General features: G+C 41.3%; 1 protein-coding gene across 4 annotated transcripts; it reads left to right on the top strand.

Moving 5' to 3' along the window:
- The first annotated feature begins 409 nt into the window (after positions 1-409).
- fbxo25 (F-box protein 25) lies at positions 410-22,179 on the top strand. 4 transcript variants are annotated; one of them, XM_078399179.1, is made up of 10 exons: positions 410-739; positions 7,638-7,738; positions 9,164-9,213; positions 9,294-9,386; positions 13,979-14,147; positions 14,841-15,025; positions 16,974-17,156; positions 19,044-19,187; positions 21,215-21,241; positions 21,473-22,179. In XM_078399179.1, exons 1-10 carry the CDS (start codon positions 591-593, stop codon positions 21,560-21,562), a joined length of 1,191 nt encoding a protein of 396 aa, XP_078255305.1. In that variant the 5' UTR covers positions 410-590; the 3' UTR covers positions 21,563-22,179. The 4 variants fall into 4 exon arrangements, with proteins under 4 accessions (XP_078255305.1, XP_078255307.1, XP_078255306.1 ...); XM_078399181.1 differs by lacking the exon at positions 13,979-14,147 and adding an exon at positions 11,378-11,471; XM_078399180.1 differs by lacking the exon at positions 21,215-21,241.
- Positions 22,180-23,170: the final 991 nt, after the last annotated feature.

The raw sequence follows: 23,170 nt of genomic DNA, 5'->3' as shown, positions 1-23,170 counted from the left end.
GGGCCGGGCTGCGGGTGGGCGGGGCCTGGAGGGGGTGGACCGAGAAAAGCGGGGCTGTGGGTGGGCGGGGCCTGGAAGGGGGCCTGGATGTGGGCGGGGCCTGGAAAAGCGGGGCGGGGCTGTGTGTGGGCGGGGCCTGGCGGGCTGTGGATGGGCGGGGCCTGGAGGGGGCCGGGAAAGCGCGGCGGGGCTCTGAAGAAGGGTCTCGACCCGAAACGTCACCCATTCCTTCTCTCCCGAGATGCTGCCTGACCTGCTGAGTTACTCCAGCATTTTGTGAATAAAGCGCGGCGGGGCTGTTGGTGGGCGGAGCCTGGAGGGGCCGGGCTGTGGGCGGGGCCGGGTTGGGCTGTGGGCGGGCCCGGGTTGGGCTGTGGGCGGGGCCGGGTTGGGCTGTGGGCGGGCGCGATGGCGGCCGCGCTTCCGCCACTGATGGGTTGGGGCGCGCGCGGGTGGGCCGACCGTTGGTGAGCGGTTGAGGCGCGAGCGTTCTGTTTGCTGGCATCGCCCCGGGATACGGGCGAAGGTAACGGGGAGGCTGTGCCTGTGCAGCGCAGTGCCCGACTGTGCTGTGTTGTGCCAAGCTCGCTATGCCTTTCTTGGGGCAGGATTGGCGCTCCCCGGGAGAGTGCTGGGTGAAATCCCAGGACGGGTGGAAACGCTCTCAGTTTTACCGGGAGAAGGAGGAGGAGGAGAGCAACATTAACGGCAGTCACCGAGAAAGGCAGCTGTGCACACGGTTGGTACCCGCTGCATACCTTTGCTTTGCAAACGCCACGGAGCGCGGCTATGAAGACCGGGTGTTGATTTGCTCTAATATGCCTTCACATTTTGTTGTTCCGCACTAGAGTATTGTTGATAGACACGACATTGTTGACACAGGGATACATCTACTTAGCATCTTTCGAAACACAAATCATTTTTCAAGCTGCTTCGTTCCACTCTGTGTGATCATTTATTGAAGGAGGATGGTCTTGTTGATATTGTACAGCGCTTTCGTGAGCCAACATTTGGAACACGGTGTAGTTTTGATCTCTTCCTGAGTGGATACATTTGCTCTGGAGTTGATGCAGTGTAGATTCAGAAGGCTAATTGCTGGGATAAAGAGATTAAAAGAATGAGAAAGGTTGACTTGACCCCATACTCATAGTCACGGATGTACAGTACATAAATAATCCATTTGTCCTTCATCTCCGCGCTGTCCATGCTAATCCTATTTACCAGCATTAGATCAGTGATCGTCAATGCATTGGCAATTCAAGTGAATATTTAGATGTCTCTTAATTTTTTTTAAGACAGCCTGTCTACACCATCCCCTCTGGCAGTGTGATCCAGATAGCAATTGCCCTCTAGGTGGAAGAGTCTTGTACATTAGCTTGATTTTTGGACAGTGAAGGTTGAGATGAAAATTGTTCACTCATTAGACGTGCTGTCTTTTGGTTGATGCATTAAACTGTTTTGTAGGTGGTTGCAAAACATCATATTTCAAAGTTATGAATATGCCGTAAAATTTGTGGATACAAGGATCATGTTTATCTCTTGATATCACTTAAAACAGGTTAACTTGCAGTAGTTTGCAGTGCACACAATTATGTGTGGTATATTTGGAAAATTACTATATTATAATTGGAAATCACTTTCTTAAGTATATAATTGACAGTGGCTTATTGTTTCATAAATGAAGCACTTCCTCAAATTGAACCTTTGTTCAAGCATATCTATTGGCCTTTCATTCCTTTCTGCTCAATTTTCCTGCAAAGTAAACAATGTTGCTATTCTAATTATTTGGTAATAAATAAATATACAAACTATGATTTATCTATCTGCAATGGCAGAGAGGACAGCCTGTGGTTGATGCCTTTTTGTCCATATTCCGTTACTTTGCAGGAAGCACAAGGTTGGCTGATCCTCAAGTTGAACTTCAACCACACATCTGGGTCTTTAGGCACATGATACAGGGAATTTTCTCATCTTTATGTGGCTATTCACGGGTTTTGGCAGCAGGCTGTCAGGGGATCTACCCCAACTGCTTGCTTCTCTTCCAGGATCACATGTGTTTAGATTCCTTGTCAACACATGGTGTCTGATGGTATGATAGATGACTTAGAGGACCAGTGGATATGGCAGGGGCTGGAGTACAACCAATATTAGGAAAATAACATTTTAATGTTGACACATTCTTTACAAGCTGCCAGAGGAGGTAGTTGAGGAGGTACGATCACAACGTTTGAAATACATTTGGGCAGGTATATGGATAGGATAGGTTTAGATGAATATAGACCAAACGCAGACAGGTGAAACTAATGTAAATGGGGTATGTTGGTTGACATGGGCAAGTTGTGTCGAAGGGTTGCCTTCCACTATTTCTAAGCTGAATGAATCCAGGGCTATACAGCACTGAAGTGGCCTTTTGGTCCAACTGGTCTGTGCTAACCAATGTGCCTACTTGAGTTCGTCCCATTAGGTTGCATATGGGTCAGATCCCTCTGAACCTTTCCTAACCATGTACCTGACTAGATGTTTTTTAAACATTATAACTGCAACTACCAACTCTGGCAGCTTCCTTTGTGGGGGAAAAAACTTGCACTGTCCCCTTTAAGGTCTCCTCTCATTTTAAACCATTGTCTTCTAGTTTTGGATTCCCCTACCCTAGGGGAAAAAAGGCTTTTGCCATTTGGAGTCATACAGTGTGGAAACAGGCCCTTTGGCCCAACGTGCTCACACCAACCAATGTGTCCCATCTACTCTTAGTCCCACCTGCCTGCGTTTGGCCCATCTATCTATATACTAAAACTCTTGTTTGTTCGCTTGTTCTTGAACTACAGCCAAAACGATACACCGTTGATCTGGTACTTGGGTAAGATGGCCGCCGCATCTGCGTGTGCGCCTGCACAGTTGGGGCCCGTTGAGCAGGCTCGGCCACCTGTCTCTTGGGGGTGGGAGAGCCAGCCCTGGTGCCGGGGGAAGCAGCTGGAGCCTGGGCCTGGACGTGACCGGGTAACCGCGAGCCTGAGGTGGGCCAAGGGAAAAGGCGGCAGCAGCAGCAGCAGTGGCGGTGAGACCGGGCCTTGGTGGAGGCTTAGGCCTGGAGCTGCTCCCCCGTCCCCCCTCCTCTCCCCGGTCAGCTCAGCGCCTTCCCCACGCCGCCCAGAGACCAGCGGCTCAGCAACAGTGGGAGAGCCGCCGCCATCATCTACCACTGAACATCCCTGCACCAGGACGGAACAGGGCTCTTTCCCCCCCCACCCCCGCCCTACCAATGGCGGCCGTCCGGGCTGGGAGGTGGATTACAACAGGAACCGTGGGTTGTTCCGGGGGAGGGTAGGAAGGGGACGCGGGGGAGGAGGGAGTGGGGAGGAGAGGGTGCTGCACCAATGCAGGAGAGGCAACCCTAGGGGAGGGAGGGAGGGGGCGAGGGGAGGGAGGAGGGAGTTGGGGAGGTAAGGGTGCTGCGCCAATGCAGGAGTGGTTTGGGCCCAACGGGCCCACTTGGTCTAGTAACTCTCTAACCTGTTCAATCCATGTACCTGTCCAAATGTTTCTTAAACATTGCAATATTACCTGCTTCAACCACCTCCTCCAGCAGCTTGTTCCACACAACCACTGCTCTTTGTGTGAAAAAGTTATCCCTTGGGTTCCTATATAAATCTTTAGCCCCCTCACCTTAAACCCATGTCTGGTTCTCTATTCCCCTACTCTGGCAAGAGATACTGTGCGTTTACCCGATCTATCCCTCTCATGATTTTGTACACCTCTATAAGGTCTGCCCTCCAAGGAATAGAGTCTTAGCCTGCTCAACTTTTCCCTGTAGTTCAGGCCCTCCAGTCATGGCAACATCCTTGTAAATCTTCTCTGCAGTCCTTTCCAGCTTGACATCTTTCTTATAGCATGGTGCCCAGAACTGAACACGATACTCTACATGTGGCTTCACCAACATCTTGTAGAATTGCAATATGACCTCCCAATTTCTATACTCAATACTCTGACTGATAAAGGCCAATGTGCCAAAAGTTTTTTTGACCACACTGATCCACCTTTGGTGCAACTTTCACTGAACTCTGTATCTGCACTCCTCAATCCCTCTGCTCTATGACTCCACCTGGAGGCCTACCATTTACTGTGTAGGTCCTGCCCATGTTAGTCTTCCAAAAATGCAATACCTCACATTTCTCAGTGTTAAATTCCATCAACCATTTTTCCAGTATACTCGCAAGCCAGATCAATGCATTGCAGTTTTTATGGCTTTTGCATACCTGTCCTATCCATGTATGTGTTCTTGGGTTTTTTTCTGGTTCCATTTATGGCTCTTTGGGAGTTTTTTTTGTCAATGTTCCACAGAATCTGTTAATTTCTGTTATTAAACCAGGCTGCATTTTCCCTTTTTCTCAGTGCAATTGAATATTGCTTTCTTTCATTCTTGGTATCTAGGCATCACTGGCAAAGTCAGCACTTATTTCTAATCCCTAATTGCCTTTTAAGAAGATTATGTTCTGCTGCCTTAAATTGCTGCAGTTCTTCTTTTGGTTATAGTACTTAAACAATGCTGGTGGATAGGACAATCCAGGATTTAGATCTAGAGATGAATCAGCAATGTGATTCCATTTGGGAGGATTAGCATCTTGGAGGGCAATTGGAATGAGATGGTATTCTCTACCATTTGTGGCCATGTCTTTCTTGGTGATCTGGATGAGTAATGGAGCACCTTTTGTAGATGATGCACAGTGCGGACATTGCTGATTGTAATACCTCGAGGCTGGGATAATTGAACTGTTGTAATCAGCATATTATAGGAAAGATGAGACTTTCCAATGCAATGTCAGGGTGCGAATATGTTGGTTATGTGGATAGGTTCAATAGATTGGTGTTATTTTCTTTGTAATAAAGTTGGTCTGAAGAGGAATTTGCTCAATACAAATTGCGATTTAATTGTGATGTACAGGAGGGATCAATATATTTTCAGACATGAATAATCATGGGAAGATTTTTCAAAAAGGATGAGAAGGCTCCTTTCACCTGAGTAACACCTTGACTGTTGAGTTGGTGGAGGTATACCCTTCCACACGACTAATGTAACCCTCCTATCTTGGTTTATAGAATACCCTCCTTTGCATCAACATTGGCAGCCATATCTTCAACCAGCAAGAGGCAAAACTTTTGGAAGGCTCTCTAAACCTTGGAACATGCTCTTTCTAAGTTTTTTCATAAGTTCATAAGCTGTAGGAGCAGAATTAGGCTATTTATCCCATCAAGTCTACTCCACCATTCAATCATGGCTGATCTATCTTTCCCTCTCAACCCCATTCTGCCTTTTCCCCTTAACCCCTGACATTTTTATTAATCAAGAATCTATCAATCTCCACCTTTAAAATATCCATTAACGTGGCCTCTCCAGCCTTCTGTAGCAATTAATTCCACAGAATGACTAAAGAAATTCCTCCTCATCTCCTTTCTAAAGGTACGTCCTTTTATTCTGAGGCTATGGTCTCAGGTCCGAAACTCTCCCACTAATGGAAATATCCTCTCCACATCAACTTTATCCAGGCTTTTCACTATTTGGTAAGTTTCAACGAGGTCCCCCATCATCCTTCCAAATTCTAGTGAGTACACTCCCAGTGCCGCAAACACTCATCATATGTTAACCTAATCATCCCTGGGAGCATTGTCGTAAACCTCCTCTGGGCCCTCTCCAACGCCAGCACATACTTCCTCAGATTTTTAAGAGCACCCATCAGTCTGAAGAAGGTTCCTGACCCGAAATGTCACCATTCCATGTTGTCTAGAGATGCCTGACCTGCTGAGTTACTCCAGTGCTTTTTTTGTAAACCAGTATTTGCAGTTCCTTGTTTCTCAACCATATCAAAGTCCACATAGACAATGTCTACCGGACTTGGCCCTTCAACCATATTGATTATCTCTAAAAAGAAAACTCAATCAAATTCATAAAACATAGCCTCCCATGAACAAGACCATACTAATTATCCCTCATCAGCCCCACTCTATCCCTCCGAATCCTCTCCAGTAACTAGCCTACCACAGATGATAGGCTCTGGTATTAAATATATAATACATTATATTCTATGATGATTATATACCTATGATGAGCATTTGTCAGCACTGGGCCTGTACTTGCTGGAGTTTAGAAGAATGAGGGGGGACCTCATTAAAACACAGAATAAAGGTTTGGATGGAGTGGATGTGAAGAGGATGTTTCCACTAGTGGGAGACTCTAGGACTAGAGGTCATAGCCTCAGAATTAAAGGACGTTCTTTTAGGAAAGAGATAAGGAGAAATTTCTTTAGTCAGAGGGTGGTGAATCTGTGGAATTCATTGCCACAGAAGACTGTGGAGGCCAAGTCAGTAGATATTTTTAAGGCGGAGATCGATAGATTCTTGATTAGTACGGGTGTCCGGGGTTATGGGGAGAAGGCAGGAGAATGGGGTTACGAGGGAGAGATAGATCAGCCATAATTGAATGGTGGAGTAGTGTTGATGGGCTGAATGGCCTAATTCTACTCCTATTCCTTATGACCTTGTCATTACAAAAAAATGTGTTATTATGTTAAAATATAATACATTTTGAACTGGGCTTTAGAGGGAAAAACAGTCCTGTATTCCTAACAATGAATTAGAGCTATTTTAAAAGTAAATTCCACGTATTTCGGTGTTGCTTCTATGGCTAATAACTTGGCTGTCAGTGATATAATTACTGTTTCATTGACTTTACATGATTTTAATAAATTCAAATTATTCTGAACCATTGCTTGATTCCAATATTTTTAGCCAGATGGAAATTGGTTTGCATGTGGTTGTGTCAGGCATGTGAATTTTCTGGCTTTCCGCAGATTTCCGCATTTTAAAAATCAATTTCCTGCGCTTTTTGCATGATTTCTGTGTTTTTCACTTTGCCAAAATCGCGTTGACCTACTGAGAAATCGGCTCAGAAAAAAAAGAAAATAAATGATGTAGAGACTTGTAATGAACACTAGGGTTCCGTTAGAGGTCGCTAGGGGCTCCGTGAGAAACCGCCCGTGCCCTGGAAGTCTCCCCGAAAATGTGGCACCCAGGCTGGGCAAGTCAGCCAATCTCGTCCTCATCGGGACTTCCATGGCTGATCGGTGGGTTGAATTTGCAACCTGCGGCCAGGGCTCTGGAACTCCAGCCCAGCTGGAGCCAGCACATCTATCCTCATAGCCGACTTCCTTGGCCTGCTGGATAAACCAGCAAAGCTCTGGAACCAAGAGTGCCTGAAAATCAGTGGTGGAACTGCAATGAGTAAATATTAAATTTACATGCAAGATTATATCACTAAATTAATTAAGACGGGGTTAAAATATAAAACAGCAGAAAAGCCAATTGCCACCTTTTTGGGCTGATTATCAATTAATGTGCGAATTTACTTCAAAATGTGATTACTATACAGTGACATATTCACATTATTTTGTAATGTCTATTTTTACTTTGAAATGCACTAAAAGAGGCTTGAAACTGGTAATTGTTTGGGTAAATTTTCAAAAAAATCAGATTTTTTGACTCCCGCTGTACGCACTCGGCTCTTTTCCTTTTATTTTTTTACCTCACTCACATGCCTGATGTGTGCATATTTTGTTTAACACCTATTTGACATCATTTTGCCATAGATTGCAAGAAGAGAGCAATGACAATAAAATTGTTGAAGACTGTGAGGTGGCAGCAAAAAAGAGGAAGAAAGATCACTTTAACATTAGTACACAAAGTGAATGTAAGATTTTTCACCTTCAATTAAAAGCGAACAATTGACAATTTCTGGATGTATTATTTAGTCATTGTGTTGAGTCCCAAATTAAATTGCTATTCATTTTTGCTAAATTAGGGATATTTTTGTTCCCTGAATGTTCTAAATGCAGTAATCAAATTAATACTATTATCTGTAAAGATCAGAATTGCTGATTCACAGTAGGAAGACATGAGAGATTTGCTTTGGAAAATGACATGACAATCTGTTTTGGGTCATTCTGAAGAAGGGTTCTGACCCAAAACGTCACCTGTTCCTTTTCTCCAGAGATGCTGCCTGACCCGCTAAGTTGCTCCAGCACCTTGTATCCATCTTAATTATAAACCAGCATCTGCAGTTGCTTTCTACACATCACAACTAGCCACTGGATGTTGTGAGGATCACTTTGTAGCCCCTGGCTGACAGCGTTTTGTTCAGTCCGGCGTGGACAAAGCGACGGCTGACAGGAAGAAGCACCAGCAGCAGCTGGTAAGTGGGGAGGGAGCCCCACATGACCGAGAGATTCCTGTCGGTGGAGGCGGCCTGAAGGAAGTACGGTCAGCCAGGGACTACAATATGATCACAACAACAGTTGTGTCAATTGGACAGTGTGCCAACTGGTGAAGAAGGGCTCGCTGGTGTAGACCAATGCCATTGGCGCCTAGTTTTGAGGTGAAACGACACAAAGTGTTGGACCAACTCAGCAGACTGAATCAGACCTGACCCAAAATGCTGCCTGTCCATGTTTTCCAGAAATGCTGCCTGACTAGCTGAGTTACTCCAGCTCTTTGTCTTTTCGTATATTAACCAGCATCTGCAGCTCTTTGTTTCTATTTGGTTTTGAGATGATTCTGACTTGTGTGGAATCTGACTGCGTAAGGGCTGACAGAACGTAACCTTTGTGTAAGTCGGGGAGAGTCGATGTAGCCCATTTTCTTCCTCGACCAAGATTTGATACAAATGAAAATGTGTAAAATCATGAGAGGAATAGATCGGGTAGATGCACAGAATCTCTTGCCCAGAATAGGGGAAACGAGGACCAGAGGACATAGGTTCAAGATGAGGGGGAAATTATTTAATAGGCATCTGAGGGGTAACTTTTTCACACAAAGGGTGGTGGGTGTATGGAACAAGTTGCCAGAGGAGATAATTGAGGCAAGGACTATCCCAACGTTTAAGAAACAGTTAGACAGTACATGGATAGGACAAGTTTGGAAGGATATGGACCAAGTGCTGGCAGGTGGGACTAGTGTAACTGGGACATATTGGCTGATGTGGGCAAGTTGGGCTGAAGGACCTGTTTCCACACTGTATCACTTTATGACTTTGAGTGTGGAAAGTATATTTTTTGAAAGTGTCAATCTTTAAAACTTGTTCACAAAATATACCACAATTCAGATTTATTTTTTTCAGACTTCTATCGGGAAAAGTGGATCCATGTTCATAAAGGAAGCACTAAAGAAGTAGGTTATTTTTGTACATGGCTGTCATTGCCAATCTCTTGAATGTGATCTGTTTTTAAATCTTCCATCTTCACTTCCAGATACATGGTTATTGTACATTGGGAGAAGCTTTTAACCGTTTGGATTTTTCAATTGCAATTGAAGACATGAGAAGATTCAACTATGTTGTTAAAGTAAGTTGTTAAACTACTCTCTGAATTGCAGAGAGTATATTTGCCTTTTGCATTAGCAAAAGTGGTGGTGAGCTTCCAATTCTTTCAATTCCTTGTCTTTTACTGATGACACACTGGCACAGTGCTACCTCACAGCTCCACAGACTAGGGTTAATTGTGACTTTTACATGGAGTTTCATAATCCCTGTGACTGCATGGGTTTCCTCTGGGTTTGTAGGTTAATTGGCCACTATCAATTGCCCCTGGCGTGTAGCTGAGTGGTGAGATTGATGAGTTTGTAGATCTAATCTCTTGGTGCTTAGTCCAGCTGTAAAGCCTAAGCTATGCTGCACTTGCAGGAAAACCGCCTTTGTTTGCACTCGATAAGCCATGGCTGATGTATCTAGTGCAAATCCATTCACTTAAATAAAGTACCGATGGACGTCCAATCCATTTACAACTCCAATCCCCCAACAAGAAGGTCTCAAGGCTTCCTGGTTCTTCCTTAAAACAAGACCAAATTAGTCTCCCTCTACTTATGCTCTCCTCTGCCTAGCAAACTTGTCCTCCCTTTCAACAAATTCTCTTTTGACCCCCCTCATTTTCTTCGTTAAAAGTGTAGCCATGGGCACTGGCATTTGTGCCAGCTATGCCTGCCTTTTTATTGGTTAGGTTGAACAGTCCTTGATCCAAAGATACACCGTTCCAAACACTACTGTGATGACTGAATTAGAGGCTCCTGCACCCATGCAGAACTAATTTCATTAACTCTACCACCATCTTGCCTTCATTCACTTGGACTATCTCTGACTTATCTTTCCCTTTCTTAATCTTTCTGTCTCAATCTCAAGGATAATCGACTGGTGCCTTCTACAAACTTGCTGACTCCCACAGTTATCTGGCCTGTTGCCAGACTTTGTCCTGCCCTTCCTTTCTTGCCGTTTTCTCCCTGCAATCAGTCTGAAAACCCAAAATGTCACCAATGCATGTTCTTCTCAGATGGTGCCTGAACTGCTGGGTTACTCCAGCACCTTGGCTTTGTTTGTTAACCAGCACCTGTAGTTCCTTGTTTCTTCAAGAAAATGCAACGGTGCAGCTGGTAGAGCAGTCACCTCACTGTATCAGAGATATAAATTTAATCCAGTGTCCTTGGGTCCTGTTAGTGAGTAGCTCAATTCTGCACTGATGATCTGGAATATCTATTCATAGAATGCCATCCCCTTTATGTATCAAGGGAAATCACTTCTACTATTTAGTGGGCAGTCCATCTACTACCCCAAGCCAATGCATGGATAAGATGTGTTAAGCAAATGGGATCAACTTGAATGAGGCATCTTGGTTGGCATGGACGAGTTAAGCTGAAGGCTGGTTTCTGTGCTTTATGATTTTATGAATTAAATTACCATTTTACTTCCATTGCTTATCCTCTGCAGATGCTGCCTGACCCGCTGAGTTGCTTGAGCACTTTGTGATTTGCTGAGGAAGTATCACTCCTAACTAGTGCCTTGTTAAGCATGTGTGGCACTGTGGTGCAACTGGAAGAGCTGCTGCCTCACCGCACCAGAGAACTGGGTTTGATCCTGAATAGGGTGCCGTATGTGTGGAGGTTGATCGTTCTTCTGGTTGCATGGGTTCCTTTGAGTGCTGTGGTTTTCTCCCACATCCCAAAAGATGTGTCTGTTTGCAGGTTAATTGGCATCTGTAAAAATAAAAAATGCTCCTAGTTTATTGGGAATTAATGTGAAAGTGGGATAACATAGAACCAGTGAGAACAAGTGATCAATAGTCGTTGTCGACTTGGTGGGCCGAAAGGCTGATTCCATGTTGTATCTATAAACTAAACTTATACTCATCTGTCTCTTGATCTCAGTATTGGCATATATTCTGTAATTCATTGCGCCACGCAGTAAACTGAACAGGAAAGATTTCTCAATTTTAATTTTAATAAGTGCATTTAGCCTGCAGTGAAGTGCAATTGATTGATATTTGTAATACTTTTTTTAACTTAACAGCTTCTTCAGCTAATAGCAAACTCGCAGTTAACCTCATTAAGTGGAGCTGCACAGAAGAATTACTTCAATATTTTGGAAAAGATTGTTCGGAAAGGTAAATTTCATATTTTAAAAATAAAAAATGTTCTGTGTGGTCTTCAAACTATCACTTTATGCCAATAAATTTAAATTTTGTTGCAATTTGTTTAAATTTTAAGTTCAGAGAATATAAGCATATTTTTTAGTTTATTTTGGCACTTGCAGAGTGGTATTTTGCCAGAATGCCAGACTGGGTATTTAAAACAGAAGAGATTTGAAAGGTGCTGTGTACAATACAACGCAATGTCGAACTAGAACATTTCTTTTGATCTGTAGAAGTAGGAAATTAGGCAGTTCATTTGAATTGAAAAGCAGAATGTGGGAACAGGCCCTTAAGTCCAGAGTCCACTCAGCATCTATCACCCATTCACCCTAGTTCTATGTTATCCCACTTGCTCATCCCAGACTGTCAATTAACCTGCAAACCCACACATGCATGGTTTGTGGGATGAAACCGGAGCACAGGAAACCCGTCCATTTCTCGGAAGAATATATAAACTCTATATACTCACAGACGGCATCTGAGGTCAGGATCAAATCCGGGTCTGTGGTGCTGTGAGGAAGCAGCACTACCAGCTATGCCATTGTGCTGCATCCAACTGGATTTGTGGAGGTTATTGTGAATTACCAAGGCTGGAATGCAACTAAATGATTTATTATTGCTATTGTTATTCACTCTTGTAAAACTCCTTCCTCTCATCTTAAACTCATCTGAAGCCCTTCTTGCTTAAGTCCATACTCCGCCACCTCCAGTTTAAATTCCATTTGTAATATTTTGGAGGACCAAGAACCATGCCATGATTTTGATACCTCCAGTGTGGAAACAAATTTTGATTATCTACCCTATCCATGCCTCTGAAAGTTTTACACCTTTATCAGGTCACCCCTTAATCATCTTCACTCCAGGGAAAAAAAAACCAATCTCGCCAACAACTAAAATCCTGCAGTCCAGGTAATATCCAGGTGAATCTCCTTTGCACATCCAGCGGAACGCATCCTTTCTATAGTGTGTTGGCAAAAAATATACACAATAATTTGTGTAATCTGACCACTGTTTTGGAAAATTGCAACATAATGCCCAGCTTTTATATCCTATTCCTTGAGCTGTGAAGGGGAGCATGACATTCCTTAGTACCGCACCATTTACTGTCTGTCCTTTCACTATTTGATTGATGTTATCATACAGCATGAAAACAGGTTATTCGACTTCTTCCCCATGCCGGCCAAGTTGTCCCTGCTACTTGAGTTCCCCTTGTCTGTGTTTGGCCCATATCCCTCTAAACCTTTCCTTTCTATGTAAACGTCTAAATGTCTTTTAAATGTTGTTCTAGTACCAACCTCAACTGCCTCCTCTGGCAGCTTGTTGCATATACCCACCACCTTCTGTGTGGCAAAGGTTGCCCTTCGGCTTCCTATTAAATGTTCCCCTCTCACATTAAACCTATCTCCACTGTTTCTTGGTTCCACTACTCTGGGTAAAAGGCTCTGTGCTAGTCCTAGTTTGCGCCGCTCTCCTTACAGCTCAGGTGCTCAAGTCCTGGCAACATCCTCGTAAATCTCTGCACTCTTTCCAGTTTAACAATGTCCTCCAAATGTGGCCTCACCAATGTCTTGTACAACTGTAACACAGCATCCCAAGTTCTATACTAGCTACCCCAACTGATGAAGGAGGAACATTGCACCATTTTACTTGCCATCTCCACTGCACTAAAACCAAGAGGAAACAACAAACACACACACAAGGAACAGCAGACTGTACCTTCTCTCTTCGCTTAGCCTCCTTGCCTCAGTGACATTGAAATAGTGTTACAGTTAGAAAGAATGTGCAGATTTTTAAAAAAAGTGCAAGGGCTGCAGTGTGGTAGGTTGGGAGATCAAGAGTGTACCTGAACTTATGAGAAAACTGTTCAGTTGTCTAGATGCAATGGAGAAGAAGCTGTTTCTCCATCTGATGGTATATGTTTTCAATATTATGTAGCTTTGCCCATTGTGCAAATGGTCCTTGATTATGTTGGCTGCTTTCCTGAGACAATGGGAAGTGTACACAGCATGCAAATTAAATACAAATGATTAGATCTGGGTTGTGATAAAATGTGATATTGTGAATTGAGAATTAACTTACTGTAAAACAATAATTTTAGTTTGTGACTTGATTACTTCCAATTGTCATAGTCATACAGCACAGAAATAAGTTCTTCAGCTCAACTAGCCCATGCCAAGATGGCCCATCTACGCTAGTCCCACCTGTGTGTGGTTGGCTCATAATGGTTTTGTTTTTGCAGTTGTCAAAATGGGAGGGAGAGGTCTATCATTATTTGGACAGGTATATCAATAGGAAACATTTGGGGGGATCTGGGTCATCTTGGTCAGCATGCTTCGGTGCTGTATGGGTTTGGAATCTTCATCTCATCTTTGGAAATGATCAACAAAGTTGCACTAAGACCTAAGTTCAGCATGATGTTCCATCCTTCACCCTCACTTTGGAAAATCAGACCACCTGGCTGTGCTCCTTCCTATGTGTAGGCTGCGATTGAAGAGTGTCTCTCCAGCCATGAGGATTACAACGAATACGCCATCGAACTTCGCAATATAGCCTGGTTTGGCACCTTGAACGCCACAGAACAAAGGAGACCAGAAAAGGTGGTGGACATTGCTGAGTCTATCACAGGGACTGACCTCCCCACCATCGAAGGTATCTATATGAGGCACTCTCATAAAAAGCCAGCCAATATCATCAAAGATCCTCGCCACCCTGCGCATGCTCTCATTTTGCTTCTAGCATTGGGAAGAAGTTCCAAGGCATTGAAACCATAACCACCAGTTTCAAGAACAGCTTCTTCCTTGCAGCCTTCAGGCTTTTGAACACTACAAAACACTAATGTCAGCAGCAATGGCCTATGGATTTGTCTTTGGTTGCACTTTTTTTGTTGCTCTTTTATGGTTATTAATTTTATGTATTTTTGAGTTATCTGTTATTGTGCTTACTGGCCTGTTAAGCTGCAGCAGTGAGAATTTCAACATATAATAATTAAACACTTTTGACTTATGACTCTTAAAAGTATCTTTTCATTAAGCTCAAATAAACTGCCTTGATCTTTTCAGAAAGCGGCTGTTGAATTTAAAGTTCAGGAGCTAGAACAGTACAGCACTGGTTATTCGGCCCATCAGCTTTATAGCAACTTGCATTTTGTAAAATCACTGAATTCTGCATGTAGCATTATAAGAAAAGAAATTTGGGCATTATAATTGCACAATAACTTAAAACAAGCCGAATGCCTGAAAGATAATTTGTATTTCTGGTATGCCTATGCATTCCACTCTTAATCGTACCTATTTTTAAAATTAACATGTAAGGACTGAATCATGCCATCGTGTTCTGTTACAGTGATTGAGAACCAACAGAATCCTCGACTAATCAAAAACCTTCTGCAGGATCTGGGTTCTGCACTCTGTATTCTGGTTCATGAGGTGGGAAGGTGTGTCCTTGTTGGAAACATTAATATCTGGGTTTACCGTATGGAAACAATTCTGAATTGGCAACACCAGCTAAATAATCTGAAGATTACCAGGGTAAGAATAATTAAAAAAATTATTGGTTGCTACCCATTTAAATTTTTTTTGCTTTAACATTATTGATCAAGTAATTATAGGTGATGTGTGTAAATGGGCTTATCCATAATGCCCTACGATTCTGTAGCTGGATAAATACTGTTTGATTAGATGTCCACAATTAATTTTTAATGAAACCGGATTTTTTTATATGTATATTATGATTTTTCTTTCTTGAACATGTTTAATTGTGGAGTTACACCCTGTCTGGCTCATTTGTTGCTGTTCGAAATCTGAGCCGTGTAGCACAGGGTTAGGCTCTTGGGTTAACAATGTCCGTGCCAAAATTGAGGCCAAGATCAACTCTTATCTGCCTGCACGTCATCAATATCCAGCATTTCCCTCCATTCTCATGTACCTATCCAAAAGTCTCTTAAATGCCACTATTGTATCAGTCTCCTCCAGCAGTGCATTCCTGGCATTCAACACTCTGAATATTTAAAAAAAACTTGCCCTGCACATCTCCTTTAAACTGTCCTTCTCACCTTAAAGCAAAGACTACATGTATTTGATATTTCTAAACTGGAAATGGGGTAGAAAGTCAGAACTTATGCACCTCAAATTTTTATATACTTCTATTGGGTCATCCCACAACCTTGGCCGTTCTTGAGAAAGCAATACAAGTCTGTTCAACCCCTCCCTGTAGCTAAGCCTAATGCAGGCAGCATTCTGGTAAACCACAGCTGCACCCTTTCCAGAGCTTCCACATCCTCCCTGTAATGGGCTGAGCAGAAGTGCACACAATATTCCAAATGCAGCCTAGACAAAGTCCTCTCAACCTACATCATGACTTCCTGACCCTTGTACTCCATGCCCTGACTTGTGAAGGCAAGCATACCATCTTTACCACTCTATCTAAATGTTGCTGCTTTTGGGAAGTTATGGACTTGGACCCCAGGTACATCTTGGATCCCTCTGTACATCAACAATTCTCACTTACAAACATGGAATCCTGATTTAAAGAACAAAATGTGACAATTTAATTAGTATGTCATCATGAATGTCTATAAATGAGTTAAAGATGTCATCTGTCAAACATATTTCTCTGGAATATCTGGTTAGCAGTTTGGCACATTTCAGATGTTAGTCCCTCAAAGGTATTGGTGCACCATGATGTATTGGAATGTGTACAGTCGAATATGATAGTTGACTTTTGCTAAAATAGATTTTTGTTCCCGAGGTAAATCTCCCAAAGTGGTTTTGTTTTTGCATATCTCTTTAGAAGCAGAGGTAGAATTGGAGGTGGGGGTTGTAGAAGTGGTGAAGAGAAGGAAGAGTTGTGGTGGGAGGGGAGGTAAAGGGACGGTGGGCACAAAAGGGGATCTTAAATCCCAAAAAGGATGGATGAGATTTAAATGGTCTTTGTAAATCTCAAATCCATCTTTACTTGTTGCTTGTAAGAGAGCAAGCAACCTTTTTGCTCTTATGAGGCAGTTTGTACTGTAGAATCTTGAGGGGACTGTGATGATTGCTAATGAAGAAGGCATTTTCTTGGAACTTTTGAATCTAGATGGACAAAAGAAGCTGAACAGTTGCCATTTAATTATAGCACTTCTTGCAGGCCATGAGTAGCAGGAATATTTCCTCTAGGCTCAACAAAGTTGATTAAAAATGAAACCCTGACTAGCTATATTTTCCACCTGTTGACTCTCTGGATTAAACTCTGATTGACTTGTCTGACAAGTGCATCTTGGCTACTTTCCCTAAAGGTAGAAAGGCTACTGAGAAAATGTGCGATGTATGTTTTTTAAATTCCCTATTATCTGGATTGCTAGATAGTACTTTCCAAATTTAAGCGTGTTCTTCTGAGGAGTTATTACTGAAGCGATATCATTTTGGCAAGATTTGAAATATTTTAGTCCTATTTAGATCAAGCTAATGACACAAATGCTTTTTGTTGTATATACAGAGAATAGGTAATGGTGTGACACTGAGCGACCTTCCACTTCATATGCAGAGAAGTATTCTGCATATGTTTTCTGATGGCCTGGATATTATCAACTTGGGGCAGGTGACCTCTACTCTCCACATGCTCAGTGAAGATAGACACCTGTGGAAAAATCTTTGCCAGTACCATTTTTCAGAAAAGCAGGCAAGTGTCAGCTGAAGTTGAATGTGGTTTAAATGAAAGCAGTAAAGATTGTACAATTAAATATGTGGTCATTTACATCTATGATGTAAGCTGATATTGCCTTTCCTTATTTTTCCTGCCACGTTTGGCCATTTTGCCTCAGTGTTTGTTACTTGGCTCTGTTGTTTGCTGCATTGAAGTTCACAGAGAGAAAACCACCAATTTATTGTCTGTACAATCTTGTTTGTCATCTAATAAATAATTAAACAGCCAGTTGTCCAAATACTGCTTGCTTGGGAACAATGCTATTCTCTCTTCTAATCTGAAAAATATCCATTGCCTATTGTATTTTGGTTTCTGTCCTCTAACTGATTTGGTATTTGCACCACTACCATTCCTTTAAATCCAATAACCTTGAATTTTGCTCACATTTTTATTGTATGATATTTGCTATTCTCTTCTTGCATTCCTACTACAACTCATTAAATACCATTTTTCTTGCACATGCTAACTTTCATTAATTTGCCTTAATTTTGATTGAGGTTTGGAAAAGTGAAAACAAATAAAAATGATTGTGAATTCTTGGTAAGAGATGCATTTTGGTTGGAAATTATTTATTGTTTTCTGCTTTTAAATGCAGAGCAAAAGCAGACTGTTTCTGATGACACCTAACCTTTGAATCACTTAATATTTAAGAATCTTCAATGTTTGAACTAACTTCAATAAACCAATTTTATCAACCATTTGTGTGGATGCAAATTGCCCACAAAAAGTTTATTAAAAAAAAAAATAGTGAATTACAGCAGTGAATTACAGCAAAAATTTGACAAGAAATCATAATGCAATCTTGGTGTTAACAGTGAACAATTGACTAGGAACTGAGCTAGATCACGACAAAGAATTAGGTTGCAATAGATGTACATAGATGTATGCAATAAATGAATCTCAAAATGTTATCACTAAACAGTTATTTGTTGAATGCTCTGATGTATTCTTGGTTTATTTTTCTTGGCCCATGAGCTTCTCAAAGTAATGTCATAGAACAGCACATGAACAGGCCCTTCAGTCCAACAATGTGTTGCCTGACATAATGCCAGGTTAAACTAATCTCCCTTGCCTGCACATGATCAATTTCCCTCCCTTCCTTGCATATCCATATGCCTCAAAAGCATTTTCAATGCCACAATCGTATCTGCCCCCATCCCTGGTAGTGTGTTCTAAGCACTCCCTACTTTGTGTAAAAACAAAACTTGACCGCACATCCTTAAATTTGTCTCTCTCACCTTAAAGTTATGCCCTCTAGTCTTTCCACCTTTGGGAGGGAGGGAGAAAGTTCTGTCTGTCTATCCTATCTATGTCTCTCACAATTTTATATATATCAAGTCTCCCCTCAAAAGATTCGAGAGAAAACAACCCAAGTTTCTCCAATCTCTCCTTGTAGTCAATACTCTCTAATCCAGGCAGCATTCTAGTAAACCTAGAACATGATCATCGACATGGGTGGGTATCTAGAATTCTGCACAATCTCCAAAGTCTCCATATCCTTCCCGTAATGGAGCATCCAGAACTGCACAATGTCCAAATGCAGCCGAACCAAAGTTCTATAAGGCTGCAACCTGACTTTGAATCTTATACTTCATGTCCTGACTGATTAAGGCAAGGTAGTTTAGTCTACTAAACTTGTCCACTAAATTAAAATTGGTCTACTAAACTAGTTTATCAAAGTATCCATCACCTCAAATATCTCCTTAATTTACTGAATTTGCAATATTGTACATTGTTTTGTGCCATTACATGATGAGATGTTGTTATTACATGAATTTTCTCCTCGATATCTAATATCTGATTAATGTTACTTTAAACAAAATAGTGAAAGCCACTGTCAAATGTTCCCTCTGATATTCTTAGTTTTGCAGACACTTGATTTTGACTGAGAACGGTTGTGTTGACTGGAAGCTGATGTATTTCACGCTTCAGAAGTACTGTCCAAAAAAGGAGCAATATGGTGACTCTCTTCAGTTCTGTCGCCATTGCAGTATTTTGTTCTGGAAGGTAATGGACATTAACTCATTGTCTCGTGTCTCCTCTGTATCCTGTTGTTCAGTTCCTGCTTCCCCTCTCCCCCCCCCCCCCTCCCCCCTCAACAGAACAAAGGTAGAGTTTCTCTTTCACCCCAACAACCTCCATATCACTGACATTTCTGCCAACTTCAATGTGATCCCAACACCAGTCACATCTTTCCGTCCGTACCCCTTTCTGGTTTTAACTCCTCGGTTGACTCATCCCTTTCCACCCCCTCCCCAGGTATTTTCCCCTGCAATTGGTGCTGGCCCCTTTGCTGTTTGCAGTTTACATCAAAGATTTGGATGAGAATGTATAAGGCATGATTAGTCAGTTGGCAGATGTCACAAAAGTGGGTGGCATTGTAATAGTGAAGATGATTATCAAAATTACAGCAGAATCTTGAACAGTTGAGCAGAGGAGTGGTTAATGCAATTTAATACAATAAATGTGAGGTGGTACATTTTGGGAAGTCAAACCTGAGCAGGACCCACACAGTGAATGGCAGGACTGGAGAGTGTTGTAGAGCAGAGGGATCTAGGAGTGCAGGTACGTAGTTTCTTGAAAGTGGTGTCACATGTTGATTGGGTGGTCAAGGCTTTTGGCATATTGGCCCTTTATTAGTCAGAGTATTGTATAGATGCTGGGATATTATGTTTCACAAAAGGGCATAAAGTGCTAGAGTGACTCAGCAGGTCAGGCAACATCTCTGGAGAACATGGATAGGTGACATTTAAGGTTGAGACCCTTCTTCAGCCAACTCCAGCACAACATCAACCATCTTGACTTCTCTACTCTCCTTTAATTCCAGAGATGCTGCTTGGCCTGCCGAGATAGGTCAGCACTTTGTGTCCTTTGTTTATTAACCAGCATCTGTAGTTCTTTGTTTTTAGATATTGTGTTTCAGTTGTACAAGACATTGGTGAGACAACATTTAGAGTATTGTGTTCAGTTTTGGTCACCCTGTTGTTAAGCTGGAAAGATTTAAGAGGATGTTGCCAGAACTCAAGGGCCTGAACTATAGGGAGAGATTGAGCAGGCTAGGACTTTATTCCTTGGAGCGCAGGAGGAGTGATCTTATAAAGATGCAAAGATGCATAAAATCATGAGGGGGGTAGGATAAATGTGGTCTTTTACCCAGAGTAGTGAATCAAGAACTTGAGGACTAGGTTTTAAGTGATAGGGGAAAGATTTAATAGGAACCCACAGGGCATCTTTTTCAAATGGTGGTGGGTATATTGAATGTTGTGCCAGAGGACGTAATTGAGGCAGATGCTATCATAATATTTTGAAGACATTTGGACAGATGCATGGACAGAAAACGGTTAGAAAGATACGGGCCAAATGCAGGTAGGTCGGACTAGTAGAGATGGGGCATGTTGAGCGGAGTGGAGATGCAATGAAATGTAGCTGCTGAAATCTTGAACAAAACACAGTGCTGTAATAGCTCAGAAGGTTTGCTTGACCTGCCAAATATTATACAAGTCTTGATGCTGAGGGTAAGACTGGGTTAAAATAATAATAAATAAGATTACGTGAATCTAATTTCTGGAATGGTATCCTGAGCTGTGTATACTTTTGTGTGGAGAATTTTATGAACAGATATAAATATTTACCAAAATGCAATTTATAATGTATGCCCATATCAGCTGACTTTCATTGAAATTGAGCATTATTTTGGAACATAATCTCTGAAATTATCTCTTGTTCATTCTGCATCTGGCAAATAGAATTCAGAATATGAAATATTTATCTCTTTCCTACTGTGCTCAGTACATTTATTCATTAGTCAGATCAATATCTAATTAAATATTTGTAACATTGATTTTGCATGATATGGATATTTCTTGTCACGTGGATAATTTTGCATCATTCCCAAACAAGGACTTTAGAAATGTCCACTGGAAAGGACTATATCTGATAAATCAGTGTATCTATTTTTAATTTGTTTGTCCTTTCCTCCCCACCTTTTTCCCTTCATGCTTATTCCTCTTGCTTCTTCTTCCTTGATCTCCAAGGACTACTATCTTGCTTTATTATTCAAGGTATTTTCAAATATTTGCAATCTTGACTGCTATGTAATATATATTTATCTAATTTATGCAGAGAAATATTGATATTTTGGTTAAGTACAATGTTATAGGCGACAAGATTTTTGTTTGCATTGTGGTTACATTATTTTTCATAAGATACATAATTTTTGCAATGTTGCATTTAGCAAGTCTTGATAGTGGAGATGGTAAAAGCTAAAGTTTCTTCATTATATTTCTTGTTAGGATACAGGCCATCCTTGTACAGCCAACAATCCTGAAAGCTGCTGTACACCAGTATCGCCTCAGCATTTCATCGATCTTTTTTTATTTTAAGTGCAACTACTGATGTTTTCATTTTGGATGGCCCTGATCATTTCAGATAGAGGAGTGCTTTGATTCCTTTTCTTGTGCAATATGTTTGGTGATGTTTTTTAAATTAAAATATCTGCATAAAATATTGTCAAACTTAAAAATAATGTAAGACATTTATTTATTTAAATCTAAAAGAAGATAGCCCACCAAATGTTTGGATTCTTGATTTGATTTAATAATGCTAAAACTTAAGTTTCAACATTTTTGTAAAAGATAAATCCCATTTCAGGCTAAATGTATGCAAATGAAGCAATTGTTATTTTTTTTCTTTAGCAAAAATTATATTGTGTTAGTGTTCTGACATTTCAACACACAATGCATTTTTGGTTAGCTGACTTTTGGAGAAAGCATTGGGATCCTAAATAGCACTTTGTATGACCACTATTTTTCAGTTGCAGTTGTATAAGTAAAACTGTTACTGCTTTGATTCATTGTGTATTTAATATTTTCTTAAAACAAGTGCATTATTTTGTTAAATTGTTCCAGCTACATATAATGTTGCTGGGATTGATAATCGCAAATGTATATTGTGAGAAAATTGAGGTGCAAATTAATTTTTAATAAAATGTGTATCTAAATTTGTAATATTTGGTCAATGCCTGTGATATACTGCTAGAACTTTGCCATATTTTGTAAATGGGGAAAAAATATTGTTACATTTGGTTCATCCTATTCATTGAGGCCATATTATGATTGAAAATTTGATCTGCCCTTTAAACATTGTAACACACATTGCAATTGTTTGTCTTAACCTCTTGCATCAAAGTGGTTTCATTGTTCATAAATCTTATGGTTGAAACTGACCCTAGATACTTGAATGCAGAGTAGTGAGAGCTGATCATTATTTTCTTTTAGATATCACTAATCTTCCTGTTCCTTAAATGCCACTTCTTTTAACTTCCTCCTCGCACATCAGCCAAATAAAATAACTGGCAAATAACTAATTAAACATTTTAATCATTTCACCCCTCAAATACATTTAGAAATGTCTCTGTATACCTCTTGATCATTTTGACGTATTTAACCTTAAGATTCCTACCTATTTTGTGTCTACTGTCTTAACATTTAGAAATGGTTTCCATTTGGCAAACACCACGAAAGATTTTGTCAAGTTACTACTTCATCTCTACTTATTTTTTAAGATGCAGCTTATTCAGGTGTAGATCCTATATTTATTCAGCTTTGCAGCATACTGTCTAAGTCCACTTGCTAACATTTGTTTAGTTAGACAATAATGCTGATCCTTTCTCTTGAAAATTCACATCAAATACCTCCTGGTCCAGATCATGCTATATAGAAGCAGAAATAAAAATCCTGGCCACCCCTTTCCGCCTTCCACGGAGACCACTCCCTCCACAACTACAACCACAGGAGATGCAGCACCACCTCCTGTACCTCCACCCAGGGACCCCAGTGGTCTTTCCAAGTAAGACAGAGGTTCATTTAAAACTCAACCACTGGAACTGGTGTTTAGTTTGGGGATACAGAGTGGAAACGGGCCCTTCCACTCTACTAAGCCCACTAAGTCCGCACTGACCAGCAATCCCCGCACACCAACACAATCCTACA

Source organism: Rhinoraja longicauda, chromosome 5 (assembly GCF_053455715.1).
Source record: "Rhinoraja longicauda isolate Sanriku21f chromosome 5, sRhiLon1.1, whole genome shotgun sequence".
In the NCBI taxonomy this organism is placed as follows: domain Eukaryota; kingdom Metazoa; phylum Chordata; class Chondrichthyes; order Rajiformes; family Arhynchobatidae; genus Rhinoraja; species Rhinoraja longicauda.
This window is presented reverse-complemented; position numbering and strand designations above follow the sequence as displayed.

Excerpts from the sequence above, each read along its gene's own strand:
- fbxo25 (XM_078399179.1), top strand. The coding sequence starts at position 591 with ATGCCTTTCTTGGGGCAGGATTGGCGCTCCCCGGGAGAGTGCTGGGTG. Across the intron at positions 740-7,637 it reads GAAAGGCAGCTGTGCACACG|ATTGCAAGAAGAGAGCAATG; the intron begins GTTGGTACCCGC and ends ATTTTGCCATAG. Across the intron at positions 7,739-9,163 it reads CATTAGTACACAAAGTGAAT|ACTTCTATCGGGAAAAGTGG; the intron begins GTAAGATTTTTC and ends TATTTTTTTCAG.